This window comes from Centroberyx gerrardi, chromosome 6, assembly GCF_048128805.1.
Source record: "Centroberyx gerrardi isolate f3 chromosome 6, fCenGer3.hap1.cur.20231027, whole genome shotgun sequence".
Taxonomy (NCBI): Eukaryota; Metazoa; Chordata; class Actinopteri; order Beryciformes; family Berycidae; genus Centroberyx; species Centroberyx gerrardi.
In genome coordinates this window covers 16,144,734-16,161,310 of record NC_136002.1, presented here as the reverse complement: position 1 = coordinate 16,161,310, position 16,577 = coordinate 16,144,734, and the positions used below count along the sequence as shown (strand labels likewise).

The 16,577-nt window shown below is 41.9% G+C and overlaps 2 protein-coding genes across 2 annotated transcripts in view; one reads left to right on the top strand and one right to left on the bottom strand.

Moving 5' to 3' along the window:
- The window catches only part of fam168a (family with sequence similarity 168 member A), a 31,745-nt gene extending 26,786 nt beyond the window's left edge, over nucleotides 1-4,959 (bottom strand). The window contains exon 1 of the mRNA XM_078284205.1: nucleotides 4,821-4,959. The gene's annotated coding sequence lies outside the window, so the exon portion shown is untranslated. The remainder of the gene's footprint in view (nucleotides 1-4,820) is intronic.
- Nucleotides 4,960-7,575: 2,616 nt separating this feature from the next.
- On the top strand, nucleotides 7,576-15,533 carry kbtbd3 (kelch repeat and BTB (POZ) domain containing 3). The gene is made up of 9 exons (XM_071925183.1): nucleotides 7,576-7,862; nucleotides 8,120-8,285; nucleotides 8,946-9,128; nucleotides 10,263-10,420; nucleotides 10,624-10,930; nucleotides 11,778-12,020; nucleotides 12,155-12,445; nucleotides 12,818-12,967; nucleotides 15,402-15,533. Exons 1-9 carry the CDS (start codon nucleotides 7,576-7,578, stop codon nucleotides 15,531-15,533), a joined length of 1,917 nt encoding a protein of 638 aa, XP_071781284.1.
- Nucleotides 15,534-16,577: the final 1,044 nt, after the last annotated feature.

The following is a 16,577-nucleotide window of genomic DNA, read 5'->3' as shown; positions in this document are numbered from 1 at the left end:
TAATAATAATAACAGATACCGTGAAGTGAGACTCCTATCTCGCTATACCACACTAGGAAACATATGTGCAGTGTGAAGGTAAAGCTACATGAATTACCTCAAGTTCTGTTTGGAGGACAGACAGCCCATAAAGTGTCCTCTTCCTCACATCCGGCAGCAGGTCCATACATGCCTTTTCTTTTTGCAACCAAACACTGCCAGCAGCGCACAGCGCATCTTGAGCAGTCATGATTCAAAACGTTTTGACTGACAGCGCAGACCCCTCCTCCCCATTCCCTGGCGAACCTGACGCTTGGTCTTAAACAGACGACGTTGTGACCCGAGTTGTGTGTTGTGTGTCCAGCCTGGCAACCAACACATTTGACGAATTTGTATGCTCTGATTGTGTAACCTAACATACTGAACATCATTAAAGACAAATTCTTTGTGTAGTCTGAGCTTGGCTTTAGAGAAAGCACAAAGCTCCAAGGTGCTCCAAATTATTGACTGCTTGAAACAAGGTGCATCAAATATTATTGATTACTTTAAAATGTCACATCAACCCAAGGAACATGGGAGAGCAAATATAATGAGCTGCTGGGCCAGACCCAGTTTACATTAGTTTGGAGGAAAACAAGTGCCTGTAAGCTTAAGCTTTAATAAAATCTGTTAAATGTTTTTATTCAACATTTGAAAAAAAGAGAAAAAAAATCACAACACATTCAATTATTAGTTAAAAATATCAATTGTATGCTTTCAATTCATTTTCTCCATGGAAAAGCCCATAGACAAACAAAAAACCTGATATTCCATTTTAGCAATTATTCATGTAGTTTTTGCCTTAAAAAATCTACTACCTTTATACCAAAAATCAGTATCTAGTCTATAATTACCAAGTTCTGATGGCCAGTTGTACTGTAGACAACCAAAAGGGAAAAAAAGCTGGAAAGCCCTATCACGACTGCCAGTGTCAACAAGTTCATCTTCTGCAATAACGTGCCCCTAGGAGTTCAAGGAAAAAACAGAGAAACACACACGAGGACAGACAGCTGAATAAGTTCGGAATTGGCTGTTAAAGCCATGATACACAATCAATATTTTGAGGCAATATTGACAGCGGACAAGCTTTATTGCCTGCAGTGGAGGTGGAACTTGACAAATAGGAGAAAAATCAATACGCATTAAATTGTAGGCAATGATGAATATATACCCTATAGCATGAGAAAATACTGTTGATCATAACGGCTGGTAAAATTGCCCCATCTACATCGACTAAGAATGCTGCCCATGTATCATGGCTGAAACAACAGCCCGCTGTGCAAACACACACATGCACACACAGACCCCTAACATGACTGACAGCTGAATGTGTTAGGACTTTGCCTCCAGGGATCAGTTCAACCTCCTACCTTTTATCCTGGTCCTCTATTCCCTGTGACACCTCTCACCTGCCACTGTCTGCACACACACACACACACACACGCTTTTAGATCAAAGATCAATCACCAAACAGTGATGTGTGCAGACAATACTAGTCAGGAATCTGCTCAGGTACATGTTACAGGGTCTATCTTACATGACAGTGAGCTAATGACTTATCCCATTCATACTGAGTGCAAACCAATGTGGTATACTGATACTACAAATCACTTGCACTTCACACTGGTAATAAGGAGCACGGAAGAGCATAATGCTATTTGAGGATGCTGAAAGGACGTTAATTTAAATCACAAAATGGAAAAATGCACTTTGAAGAGATAACCTCAACATTTAAAAAACACATCTAGCAAACCTCATTATTCAGTGATAGCGGAGTTTACTCAATCCTCCCTATGGTGTAGCCAAGCCTTGAAGTGAGACCAATGGGCCAAATAACTGATGGAAAGACCACCTAAAAACAGCATTCATAAACAGACAATTCAATTCAACCACCAACGGCTTTCTCAAAGCTAGAGGCCAGAGGACTGAGACTCTACAGGGAGATTCATGTTGCATAAAATTGTGGTTTGTCTAAGGACAAAGAACATTCACCACTCTTTTTGGGCAGTTTAGTGTGTCGTTTTCATGCTGTACTGCACACAAGATATTTTATGGCCTCCAACAATGTTTGAGATTTGTCTTTACATTCAAGTACGCTAAATGTTATGCTAGTGCTAATAGTAACAAATCAGAAATGTGTCTTGATCTGCTGAAAATCATTTCCTTACTCATTCTTAATGCAGTTATACACTGGAGTGACATCACAGACTAAGGGATGAGAAACTTTTCTCCATTTCTGGCTATGGGGGACAGTGGTGTAAGTTTGCCAAATATAACCCGAAACAACGTATGGTGTATGTTATTTTTATATTCTTAGTATTATTGTAACATAATTTCTATATAATGTACAACATTATGTTGAAGGACTAATCTTATATCTGTAAATTGTATTGTTTTTCATGTTTTCTTATGGATCCCAGTAAGAAGAGCTGTTACCTTGCTATGGCGAGTTTTAACAATAAAGTACAACAATAACCCATTTCAATGCTGAAATCCATTGGTATTTAAGATGGCAACATCCTTAACAGTGTAGCCAGTCAAAGCATCCAAGCTTTCACATCTGCTCATGTCTATTCAAAAATGTTGGGCATCAAATGGAGTGACTGTGGGCTGGGCGAGGGGGGCCAGAGGATAATGAATCTGGAAGCTGCCATCTATAAGCGTTTGGTTGATTGATCTGTGATGAGCAACTCATTAAGTGGTTCAAACCACAAGGGAATGAAGTGCTGGAAAGACAGCAGTCTGTAATAGAACCATTGGCTCTTGTAACATTAAGTGACTCCAGCTTTCTGTAGTCTGACAGTTTTATGGCTGCATTGTACGGCCCACCATTCAACCACATGAGATTGCGCTCAACCCACACCAAAACGCACATTTCCCCCTTTCCTCTAGCTTCCAAGCTAGGTTTCTATCCAAGGGGTCACATTTGACGCTTTTGGTGCATTATAACCGCATAAAATCATGTAATTAACATTTTTTACATCTACATGCCTTGAAACATTTGTTAAAGGCATTTTTAATTCTAGATGGAAAGTTTTCACTCGACCATCTACAGAGAAATACATTTAGCCTACTTGCTATGCTAGCATTATCCTATGATATTCTCCATTTGTGATTGGATTTCTCAATGATAACCAGTTACCTTGTATCAAATAGGTGTGTTTGGGTGAGGCAATTCGGCCAGATACTTCTTGATTTCACTAAAGTTCTCAACGATTATGTTGAGAACGATTATATAACAGTAGGCCAATTTTGAATTACGTATAGGCTTATATGAATACTTATCCAAACAACCAGAGAAACAAAAACATATCCCTGCATGTCTAATATGTACTGTGCTTCTTCCAGTCTGAGCATTACAATGTGTTAATGTTACACAGTTTACTTACATTATGTTGCACTAGCGAGGGCAATGTATCTCAGAAATCCATTTACTATAATAGGAAGGGCTTGTTGAATTAAATGTGATTAGTAGCCAATGACTAAAGCAGATAATCCCCAGTAAGAGATGATCAGGAAGGGGATTCATTTCACTGATAAGGCCAGTCATAACAGAAACAAATTATGCCTTTGGTATTTTGTCTAATCTTATCTCTTTTGCACTGTATGTGAGGTTTCCGTTTAGTCCTTGTACGATGTGTGTCAGTAAAAGTAGAGAGTTACCCGGTAAATAGTTTTGTCTCCGCAACATTCACACAAAGAAAAATGTCTGTGCATTTATTGTATTTACCAATTCTGATTCTGGTAGTAGCAACAGCCTGAATTAACTGTAACTGAGCGTCAAGATTCACTAGCTATTTAAAATGAAACTGCGGTTAGGTTATATGCATGGATAAAGGCTAGGGTAAACCTCATAAACTCAGTGTACCTACCTTCTTATTTGCAGAATAGTTTACACACCTTAGGCCATCTTAATGACATAAATTTATTTTGTACATCATAGTAAGCAGTAAATTGAAGTTGTATCAAGATAGGGTAATTTTAGGAAAAAGACAATGAAAATGAAATGAAAATACAATCGTTTTGTTTATATTGGTGTTTTTTTGCCTTGTGAAAGTGTGATCAAAGCCTGGAGGATATAGTCTAACCACCATTTTATTTACTACTACATCACTGGTTATATGTAGTTAAATCCATCAGCGAATGGCATGCACTGGCAGTGCACTGCATTCCAGAGATAGCGAGCAACGCCAAAACAGCCATGGTTGGACAAAAATGGTCACACTCAAACACAAGCTTCCGACACCATTTTGAAAATCCACTGATTTCTAGTCAACAACTCTCTGAGATGCCATCTCGCCAGTTATTTCCAGATTAGCTACCGTGAGCAACACTATTCAACTATTCCGAAGCACCTCATGTATGAATCTGGATAGGTCACCTAATACTAACGTTAGCCTAGCTTGCCTGCTAGCTAGAAAGACAACCGCTAACCCGCTGTAGCATCCCTGCATCCCTCGGCACACGCTGCTCAAATGGCTAATTAGCGGGTTAGCTGGATAAGATTAGCAACCGACAATGGAAAAACCTCCGCAGTAGGTCAGACCAGGCTACACCGGGATAAAATTAGTTAATTTTACTACCTGGCAGCAAACCACTATTTCTTACCGGTACGACGAACAACAATAAGCTCGATTCCGCTATTTAAGCTAGCCCGGCTAGCTTAGCGAGCTAGCTATTCGCTGTAGCTACCACGGAGGACAATTGAAAGGATACAGAGGGGGGAAAAAAGACAGAAAACGACCAACTAGCAAGTCGAAACATGGACATTTCTGCCCTCCATAGTAGCGGACGAGACTTACCAAAGTCACTAGGTCGAACAAAAAGATTCTCCGTGTGTATATGCGTCCTCTTCTCGCTACTCTTATTCTCTTCTGTCTCGAAACGTTGCGGACTCGCTTTGCTAGTACGGCGTTTGTCGGGCCAGTGGCGCTGGGAAGACAGACTTCACCCGGAGAGACGGCCACCGTGTGGGGGATGGGGATGTACTGCCGGGAGGGAGGGGGCCGGCCCGGGCGGGAGGGAGGGAGGGAGGGAGGAGGGATGCAGGGATGCTAGGAGAGAGGCGGGGGCCCGGCCGAACCACAACACAGAGACTACTGACTATGTACTACTGACTAATGCAACAATAATAATAACATACAAATAAAAAAGTAAGTGAATGGAAAACACACAGCCTTTAAAGAGCGTATGCTGACCTTAATTTCTAGTGTTCCCTTTGACTACGTTGTTTTTATATGTATCATGTAGTTCTAGTCTCATTCACTCAGTGAAGCGTTTGATGTTAAGGTGTCAGTGCAGGTAGGCTTTTTCTTCTGGTGAAGATAGCCTACTTGACATTATATAATCTCACAGTTACTTTTTTATTGTGGTTGCAGCTGATCCATCATTAGATCCATGAGTTTTGTGTTGATGAGAAATGCCGTATGTGTATATGTTATTTTTGATATTAGTAGTAGTAGTAGGCTAGTAGTAATAGCAGTAGTAGTAGTAGCCTATATTTCTACAAGTCTGCAGTAAAATTGTCAATCTTTTAAATCAATCTTTCAGTCATGAAAGTGTGTTGTTTTTCCACATGATTGCTTTTAGGCTACAATTGATATTCTGGATAGATAATTTTGGCATAGGTGATCTATTTGGTCATCCAAATGAAAGAAGCACCTTGGTGGTAAAACGGTGTTGTTATACAGTTACAAGTTCAAGTTGAGTAATTCAGTGGCACTTATACGCACAAATAAAAATCTGCTTCACAATAATGTAGCGCCATCCAGTGTTTGCAAAATGCATTCCTGTACAGCACCCAATACCCATTTCAAACTACACTGGAATATTTTGTCACCAAAACTACTACTACTACTACTACTACTACTACTACTACTACTAGGCTACTACTACTACTACTACTACTACTAACAATAATAATAATAATGATAATGATAATGATAATAATAATAATAATAATAATAATGATAAGTTAAGCAAAATTTCATGTTTGTCATCTCACAATCAAAATAGCTTTTTATCAATTTAAATTCCCCTTTTACCACATTTGTCAAAGGTCTTGTGATATGATTGCTGCATTTTGGCTATTTCACTAACTGTAGCGAATAACAGGTAACAGTTTTGTAATCACATTTCTGTAATAAAGTAGTAGCCGTTGCCACTGGAGTTTGTACAAGCAGAACAGCGATACCTGCAAGAACAAATGGCACCAAAAACTGAATCACTAATCTCCAGACAAAGACTCCAAGATAGTTCACATCCTATTCAAGTCTATGACCGGAACATACTAGAGAACAACGGTTCTAAAATGAGACTATTAAATAATAGTCAACTAGCAGGGCAGCTAATGTTAACGCGAACAGCAGCCAATTTATCTTCATTAACCTTCATAAACATCAATTACTGATATCAGATATCACCGTTCTACACATGCGCGAAATAGGATCACAAGCTAAACAAAATTGCTCCTAACTTAAACACGTGTCTGGGTCTCACAACACTACTACTACTACTATTATAGGCTTACTAAGAGCTATTATTTAGCTCGGTGGCTAAATGAAACAAGCTTCTCGCGGAAAAAAAGATATTGGACTGAATGTGAGACAATCTCATTGACTCAGCCACAAAGAAGCTGTTTAGTCTCTAACGGAATTTAAACGAAGACGGAAGTAGGCAGGAGTGAAGCCTCTCGCTTTGTTTGATTCTGCCCCAGGCTAGCAGAGTCGACATGATTTGCCCGCAAGCGCTGGCTGTTCCCAGACAACTACAGTTCCCAGCCGGCATTGCGGCATTAGCACAAACAAAGAGCCACAGACCCGAGCACAACTCAAAGAGGATGCAAGCCAATTAAAGTCCTCATTATAATTAAGATGACAGCACAGTTTCGGCAAAATAATGAATATCTACAAACAACCGCAAAAAACAACAACAACGACGAGCTGTCTGAGTCACATCCTCGCGTGATTTCGCACTTCCGGTTAGAGCGTTAGAGCGGCATGAGTAAGAGGAGCTGTCCAAGGTGCTGACACGGTAAGTAGTGTTTCTCCTGTTTTAGACTACCTATAGTTCATCTATATTACCTACATTTCACTTTAGACTGTGAATACATTGTCTAAGATAGTTTGTAATATCTTGATCCAAACTAAACCTTTGTAGGCTATGTGATCGAGACAAACGAAGCTATTTCCTCAAACTGTTCTCATTAGCTTAACTAAGCATGATATACTGAAGATATAGATATAGATATACTGAAGCTACTAATTATTATAGGGCCTATTTGTGCTTCCTTCTCTTTTCTCATCTCTCTCTCTCTCTCTCTCTCTCTCTCTCTCTCTCTCTCTCTATCTATCTATCTATCTATCTATCTATCTATCTATCTATCTATCCATCTATCTATCTATCTATCTATCTTTGTATCTATCTCACACACGCTCACATAATGTATAGGGATATGCTCAGACTGACTGTAAATTCTTGGAAAATGCAATAAGTCATCTTTATTGTTATTATAAGCTTTGAATTTTTTTTATCCTCTCCTTGTCAGACTTTGGCAAGATGGATGAATGTCTAGAGCTGCCCCTCCTTCCCACCAACACCCACAGCAGCAGCAGCAGCAGCAGCAGCAGCCTCCCCAATAGAGAATCTGGCAGTGGTCCACAATGCAACGGGGTCCCAGAGCGCAGGACCCTACTGCGGGTGTCAGAGTCCCACGGGCTTCAGCTTCTGGGCGTGCTCAGATCATTCCGGGAGCGAGGCCTGCTGTTTGACTTCACCATCAAGGTCCAGGAATGCAGTTTTCCCTGCCATCGCTGCGTCCTCGCAGCATGCAGTGATTTCTTCAAGTATGTGTGTGTGTGTGTGAGAGAGAGAGAAGGAAAGAAAGAGAGAGTGAAAGAGAGAGATAGAAAGAAAGCGAGACTGTTTGTTGCAGCTATTTTGCATTTTACTGCATCATTCCTCAAACTGCCTCAAGAAATGTGGCAGAAAACAGTTCTCTGTTTTCACACTACTCTCTCAAAAATCCCACACATCTACAGTAATTTATTTCTCTTTCTCATACAATTATTGCTAATATCATCTGTAACATTTCCGTGTTAAGGGCCATGTTTGAGGTGGATATGCGAGAGCGTGATGACGGTTCGGTAACCCTGGGCAACCAGTCTCCGGTGGCCGTGGGTTCCTTCCTGGACTTTGCCTACTCTGGAGAGGCAGTCATCACCGACGGCAACGTAGACATGTTGTTTCAGCTTGCTTCCTTTCTGCAGGTAGAAATACAACCACTAGAACCAACAGCACTCAGAACATAATGCATCTCTTTCTTTGTCTTAAACATTACATATCATGTCTGAAACGGTCTAGACAAAGTATAAACCCACTCCTCTGGGAGAAATACCATCCTTGAATTGGCTTCAGCCTTATATAACTCAGGGAGGCACAGCACTTGCAGATGATGCTGGTGAGAGATTTCTATTGGATAGATCCTCCCCTCTGGCATTCTGGACAATTTTTTCATATTCCGAAGAGAAAAAGATTTGAAGGAGCTACTTGGGCATTTTCTAAATTAATCCACTGCTGCTCTTTTGAATGATTTAAATAAAAACTCTGCAAAGCCATCTGATAAAGCTCAAAATTGGGTACATTCAGTCCTTCTGTTCTGGGGAAATGTTTTTTCAATTTTCTCAGATAAAGGAATTTAAGGAGTAAAGGAATAAAGGAGTTAGTTGATTTAAACTATTGTATTTTCTTTAGGCCAAACAGCACGATATAAATTTATTCTACCAATAATATCAGTTGGGAGGTTTTTCCATATTTCTACATCATTTGTTAAATTTTTTACATGTACATATCTTACATCTTAAATATATTATTTTGTGAAATGGTATTTTCATGTGGATGCATTCTGTCTATTCTTTTTCTATCCTTAGGTGTCAGTTCTGTCCAAAGCATGCAGCGACTTCCTGACTGGAACCCTGGACCTGTGTAACTGTCTGTCCCTCTTGGCGCTCGCTGAGGGCTACGGCTCCGCCTCCCTCCTCCAAAGAGCCAATGAGTTTGTGGTTCAGAACTTCCACGACCTTTCCTTAACCCAGGACTTCCTGGATATGCAGGTGCTGCTTGAGAATAGGACAATGGAAAAATAAATGGAATTTTAGTGTGGCAGAGTAGAGTGTGGCACGCACAGCATCATTCAGAAAAGCTGGAGGTTTATCCTCTAAAGATTTATAGCTTATTTGCAGAAGTCTCTATGAAAGCCTGGATGTGACTTACACCCTGACTGTACATTGTGTTTGCAGAGATTGCATTATGTTTGCCAGAGCGATCAATTCATTGTTTTTGCTCATTTTCAGGGACAGATATGAAAACTCCAAAATCCTGCTCCATAGCCATTAGACAATAACTTGAGATTGAACGCTGGCAGATTTCTAGCATGTGATGCATCTCATCATGGGAGTGTTATAAAGCAGGGTCCCCACAGTCCTTGAAAGTTTGTGGATTTGAGAAAAATAAAATAAGACCATAACAGTTTGTGAAAGTGAATGGGCGGCCTTGTAAGTACTTGATTTTTTTATTAAAATATATATATAAAATTATATAGCAGTAGTTAGAAAATTATTTCACTATGATTTCTTGACTTGACAAGATCATGAGTAAAAAATGGGCCTCTATGATGTCTAATTTTGACCAATGTCAAGTCTTACCCTAAAACATTCCAATTTTGAGTTCTTGAAGACTCAAACAAGACCTTTCTTTCTTTATAGACCTATTTTACATTGAATAGTCCTCGAATTAGATGTCCAAGTGATTGTGGGAACCCTGATGGAGTTAGGGTACTGTGCAGCCAGCCCTTCTACAGTTATACAGACAGGGTAAAACCATTGTACCTGTAATACAGTGGTCCTCAAATTTGGTTCTTGGGGTCCAGATTACTGCTGATTTTCTATTCTGCCAGGTTATTTTCATTCTAGCTGTCTAATCAGGGACTGATTTCGACCTGGGACACCAGGAGAATGCCATGAACTACCTGGCAGAATAGAAAACCAGCAGCACTCTAACCAGCATTTGAGGATGTCGTCTAACCTGGTTAACTTTTTCTTTCAAAATGCCTGTTATGTACAAAAATTGAGTTTTTTGATCGGACAAATTAACTTATGATCTCCCCACTCACATCTAAAAGCTGAACTGCTAAGAGGAGCTCACCCAGTATCCCAGTATTTACCAGTCATATAAATGGCTTCCTACAGGTGGACGTGTTGGAGGCCTGTCTAAGGTCAGACGCTCTGAGCGTGCCCGATGAGGAGGTGGTGGTGAAGTCACTACTGAGATGGATACAATATGATCTCCCAGGGAGACAGAGGCTGTTACCAGGACTGTTATCTCTCACCAGACTGCACCATCTACCTGTACCTGCACTAAAGGTATACACACACACACACACACACACACACACACACACAAACAAACATGTGCACGTAGAGGTACATGCACACATACACACTTTCACACCACTGCAATCAAGGCATACAGATGGTTGCCAACTCTTCAGAGTTTCTGGAGTGTGTTGGCTCTTGTGACTGTATGTCTTCCCCTCCTTCCCTATATCATCCCTTCCCTTCTCTGTCAGACTCTAGACGCTGATGCTCTCCTCTGCGATGATGAGTCATGTGTGGGCCTCCTCTCAGAAGCCCAGAGCAGACAGAGCCAGTACAGCGGCCTGCTCACGGACGCCAGGCCCGCCACCACACGGAGCTACATCTACATCCACAAGACGGAGGAGAACGGCGAGATCCGCCACACCTTCTGCTACTGTCTAGAAACAGACCAGTGGAAAGAGCTGGGACAGGGACAAGGAGAGGGGACGACCACGATGCCAGACCCATCAGGCTCCCACCTCACCAGCTATGCTGAAAAGGTAAGCTTAGGGATAGAGAGACAGAGAGAGACAGTAGAGTAGAGCAGAATAGATTTCTGCTACTGTCTAGAGAACAGTGGAGAGAGGAGTCCACCTTACTACCTGCTACACAGAGAAGGTAGGGGTGGACAAGAAGACTGGGGGGTAAAGAGAGGGAGAGAGGAGAGTGGAGTAGAGTTTGGCAGTGAAGAATAGAATAGAATAGAATAGAATACAGCAAGTCTTTACTACATCCTGTGTATCTGTCTGTTTTTCTCTGTGTCTGTTAACCAAGATGTTTTTTGCAACTGTTCAACATAGAGCCATAAAACAAAAACCAGAATGCTCAATGGGGCTGTGGGACAAAGGCGAATCCAGGGCCTTGACTTAGAAAAAATAGGTAATGGCAGATTCGATATCTGGGTCAAATATCGTGACTCTCTAACCGTTTTGTCATAGAGCCATGAACAAAAAATAACTCAGCCAGGAGTTAAACTGTTTAATTGGTCTGTGTTACTCTTGGAGTGTTTTTGTGTGGTCGTTACTCAGCCCAGTGCCTTGGCTTGGCTTGTTCTGCTGTAGATCACTATCTTTTCTCCACTTACTTTATGTCCTTATATGGCCTCATTTCTGTTTCTGGTCAAATACAATGCATTTTGGTATTTGACTATTTATTCTCTTAAAGCCAAGCTGTCTACATGCTGGGCAATTAAGCACCAAAAATGGGTCATGGCCTTATTTATGATGTTTTGAAACATAGTGTATAAGTGTGTTTTCATCATGCTTTTAGTTCTTGGTTGAAAAAGTTCAGGAAGGAACAGACACTTAACTATTGGCGCCATCTTCTCTTCTGTGTGCCGGATTTAAGATGTTTGTGACAGGCGGTTGCCGGGGGAACTGTTGCCGGGCGGTACGTCTCCACGTGGCCGAGCCCTTCCATGATGCCACAGACGAGGTGTGGTGCTTCTGTCCTGTGACTCTAACCTGCACCCCTGCACCCGCCATGTTGAAACCCCGCACCATGCACACCGCTGTCACCTGCCTGGACAGAGTGTACGTCATTGGGGGAAGGACCAGGGGATCCAGAGGGGGGGCTCCCAGCCTGCTGGAGGTAACACTAGTAGGCATAAATATACATTTCTAACGAATAAAACCACCATTTTTGAACAATCCCACCAGGAAATGCATCAAATCAATGAAGTAAAGATGCCATTTCATGGGGTCTTTAAACTATTCAACCTGTAGGTGGAGTATTTTGACCCCCTGTCTCAGAGCTGGTGCTCGGTCAGCCAGCTGCCTACTGCCATCCACTATCCTGAGGCCAGCGCCTGTGGCAGCGTCATCTACACCCTGGGCTCGGTGGTGGAGATCACAGACTCCTTCAACCCCTCCCTGGACTGCTTCTTCTGCTACGATGCCCGGCAGGACCAGTGGAGCCGCCTAGTGGCAGAGTTCGGCCAGTTCTTCCACGCTACGCTGGTCAAGGCGGTGTCTATTAATGATACACTGCACCTCTGTGACCTGTCCACGTATAAGGTGAGTCATCAGACATACACAAATGAATGAATCAATCAATCGGTGGATCAATCAGTGAATTATGTATTTTCTGTGACCTGCATACCTACAAAGTGAGTATGGGATTGATGTAAAGAAAGATGTAGGGATAGCAGGATGGTGGAATCAATGGAGAGAGAGATGGAGGGAATGAGGAGAGAGAGGGGATGAATAGATGGTTTGAGTAGCTAGATTTGAATGGAGTCATAAATTATGCAATAGCTTACCGTACCTTAAAAGCATTTAAAAACTGGATTAGATGGTTGATGGTTTACCAACACAGGGTTGTTTAAAAAGTTGAACGCAGAGTTTAAACAGTGTCATACCATTCTTTGGCTTTTGTTTCCCACCCAGGTCTACAGTTTTTGTCCGGAGACACGTGTGTGGAAGGGTGAAGGGTCGTTTGAGTGTGCAGGGTTCAACGCCGGAGCAGTGGGCATGAGAGACAGAATCTACATCCTGGGTGGAGACTATTCCCCTGACGAGATCACTGACGAGGTTCAGGTGAGAGAAAACTTAACCTTGTTTATTTATAGAAACTAAACTAATCTTCACATTTGTAGGCTACACTGGCAATCTAAGTCATGGTTTCACGAACAATGGGTTGGACCCATCTGATGCTCTGATAGGCTCCCACATGGCAAAAAGGCTTATGCTTTCAAGCGCTTTTGCAAGACAGTAAAGTTTTCATTTAAGAAAACCCTGATATACAGTAGGTGATGAATAGCTGACCAACCAAACATTGGCCACATTTTACACATCAAAATTATTCCAGTGCAGATAAAAATGCCATATAAAATGTTCACAACTACAATCATGTTAAAATGACAAACTGACATCCAGACATTTTTGCTAGATTTCACTTTATTCCTACTCTTTATTAATGGGCTTGCTGCAAGCAAGTCCACGGTACACAACACCCTAGCAACCACCTAGAAACACCCTAGCAACCACCTAGGACACCCTAGCAACCACCTAGAACACCCTAGCTACTACCTAGTACACCCTAGCAACCACCTAGAAATGCCCTAGCAACCACTTAGTACACCCTAGCAACCACCTAGAACACCCTAGCAGCCACCTAGAAACACCCTAGTGACCACCTAGAAATGCCCTAGCAACCACTTAGTACACCCTAGCAACCACCTAGAACACCCTAGCAGCCACCTAGAAACACCCTAGCAACCACCTAGAAATGCCCTAGCAATCACCTAGCACACCCTAGCAACCACCTACAAACACCGTAGCAACCACCTACAAACACCGTAGCAACCACCTAGACACACTCTAGCAACCATCTAGAAACACCCTAGCAACCACCTAGAAACACCCTAGCAACCACCTAGTACACCCTAGCAACCACCGAGAAATGCCCTAGCAAACACCTAGTACACCCTAGCAACCACCTAGAACACCCTTGCAACCACCTAGAAACACTGTAGTAACCACCTTTAACTGCCCTAGCAACCACATAAAACACCCTAGCAACCACCTAGAACACCCTTGCAACCACCTAGAAACACCCTAGTAACACCTATAACTGCCCTAGCAACCACATAGAACACCCTAGCAACCACTTAGTACACCCTAGAAACCACCTACTACACCCTAGCAACCACCTAGTACACCCCTAGCAACCACTGAGAAATGCCCTAGCAAACACCTAGTACACCCTAGTAACACCTATAACTGCCCAAGCAACCACATAGAACACCCTAGCAACCACCTAGTACACCCTAGCAACCACCTAGTACACCTCTAGCAACCACCTAGAATTCCCTAGCAACCAAGTTGAAACACCCTAGCAACCCCCTAGAAGTGCCCTAGCAACCACCCAGTACACTCTAGTAACCACCTAGAAACACCCTAGCAACCACCTCGACACACCCTAGCAACCACCTAGTACACTCTACCAACCACCTAGAAACACCCTCGCAACCACCTAGTACACCCTAGCAACCACTGAGAAATGCCCTAGCAACCACCTAGAATACCCTTGCAACCACCTAGAAACACCCTAGCAACCACCTATAACTGCCCTAGCAACCACATAGAACACACTAGCAACCACTTAGTACACCCTAGCAACCACCTAGTACACCCTAGCAACCACCTAGTACACCCCTAGCAACCACCTAGAAGCACCCTAGCAACCACCTAGTACAACCTGGCAACCACCTAGAAATGCCCTAGCAACCACCTAGAAACATCCTAGCAACCACCTAGAAGCGCCCTATTAACCACCTAGTACACCTAGCAACCACCTAGAACTCCCTAGCAACCAAGTTGAAACACCCTAACAACCACCTCGACACACCCTAGCAACCACCTAGTACACCCTAGCAACCACCTAGAAACATCCTAGCAACCACCTAAACACACCCTAGCAACCACCTAGTACACCCTTGCAACCACCTAGAAACAACCTAGCAACCACCTAATACACCCTAGCAACCACCTAGAAATACCCTAGCAACCAGTACTCTACAGCAAGCTCGCACATTTTCTCCAGGAAATGTATTCTAGTTACTTTATTACTACTCCTTCCTAAGAAGTCCAACTATGCTTGTCAGAGCAGCAGCGTGAGCCTTGGTCATGTTTTTGTGTGTAAGGCTGATAGTCAAAAGCAGTGATGTCATATAAACAATGTTGTCTTTTAATGGGAAACCTGTGTATATATGTTACGTGTATATGCTATGTGTTCTGTGTATCATAAATGTATCAACAATAAAATAGATAAAGGTAGCCAGTAGGCTAGTATGTTGCTGATCAACTTTATTAATCTATTGATTATTATCTGTATGCTCGCCAATTGTCTCTTTTGTGGATATTCATCTGCTAAGATCAGACACATTTTTGATTAGGCTTGATTCATTAACAATCCTGTTATTAATTTTGTATGCACTGTTTACATTGTCAATCTGTTTTGTGTCACCAGGTGTACCACAGTGGGAGGAGTCAGTGGGAGGAAGTGACGCCCATGCCCAGAGCGCTCACCGAGTTTCACTGTCAGCTCATCAGCTTCAACACATACAGAGACCCGTGGGGGGAGAGTGGGGACACAGCATGATACACAACAAACACACAACTCACAACTCACACATTCATCTACACTTACACGCACACACACGTACACACACACGCATGCAAGTGGAAGTACACGTGTGTTACATGTGTCATTCAAGTTAGCAAGTACTCCACTCTCTTCTCGGGGTGAGTCTCTCTCCAGTCTTAACACTAGAACTACCGGAATTCTATAACTACTAGCATGGCCATAGCGGCCATTCTGACCGTTCATACATTATTTGCATATAATTTCAATAATCAATATAAAATCTAAGAATAAATGGATCTGTAATGTTAGGATAGGTAATAATAAACATCAGGACACGAAAAAAAATGTATTAGTTAATCGACAACCACAGAACCTGCTATTGTAATTACAGATACAAATTCGAATTAGATCAATATTCTATTATTTTCTTTGTAAAATAAAAACAAATTAATTCATCCTTGGAACAATAACTTATAAAAACATCACCAATATGCATTTCAATGCATAGTAAAACCTCTATGGACACGTATGAAACGCATATACCCCAAAATGGCCAAAACAGTCAATCTGACGGTCACAGGAAAAGAATATGAAAATTCGCTAAACTGCGGGAAAACAAACTGATTTAGAAAGCAATATTTGTTTTAGTGAGCAAAAATATCATGCTGTAAAATTATAATGAAAATATCATGCTGTAAAATCATAATGAAAGTATTCTTCTCTAAGTGGGCTCACCTGAACAAGGCATTGGGTTGTTTTGGGAGCAAACACCACGCATCAATTTCACTGACGCTTGTGGATCAATTACTCACAGTCAACACAGGTAATCTCCACCTTCCATGTGCAGCTCCCACACACTACCTGCTAGGTTTTAGCTTTGCAATAGCGTAAAAAAACAACTAGAAAAAATTGTTGCTAGGCAACGGTGACGCGGATCTTCAAGAGCGGGAAAAAGTAGCAAACACTGAAATGATACACCGTCTATAATGCATACGGTCAATATGACCGTTATGGCCATTCAAGGTAGAAATACTCAGAACTCTTTTGTGTTTTGTAATT

What these genes read in the sequence shown, in the direction of transcription:
- kbtbd3 (XM_071925183.1), top strand. Translation starts at nt 7,576, where the DNA reads ATGGATGAATGTCTAGAGCTGCCCCTCCTTCCCACCAACACCCACAGC. An exon ending in GCATGCAGTGATTTCTTCAA is followed by an intron (nt 7,863 to 8,119) that starts GTATGTGTGTGT and finishes TTCCGTGTTAAG; the next exon opens with GGCCATGTTTGAGGTGGATA. An exon ending in GTGACCTGTCCACGTATAAG is followed by an intron (nt 12,446 to 12,817) that starts GTGAGTCATCAG and finishes TTTCCCACCCAG; the next exon opens with GTCTACAGTTTTTGTCCGGA.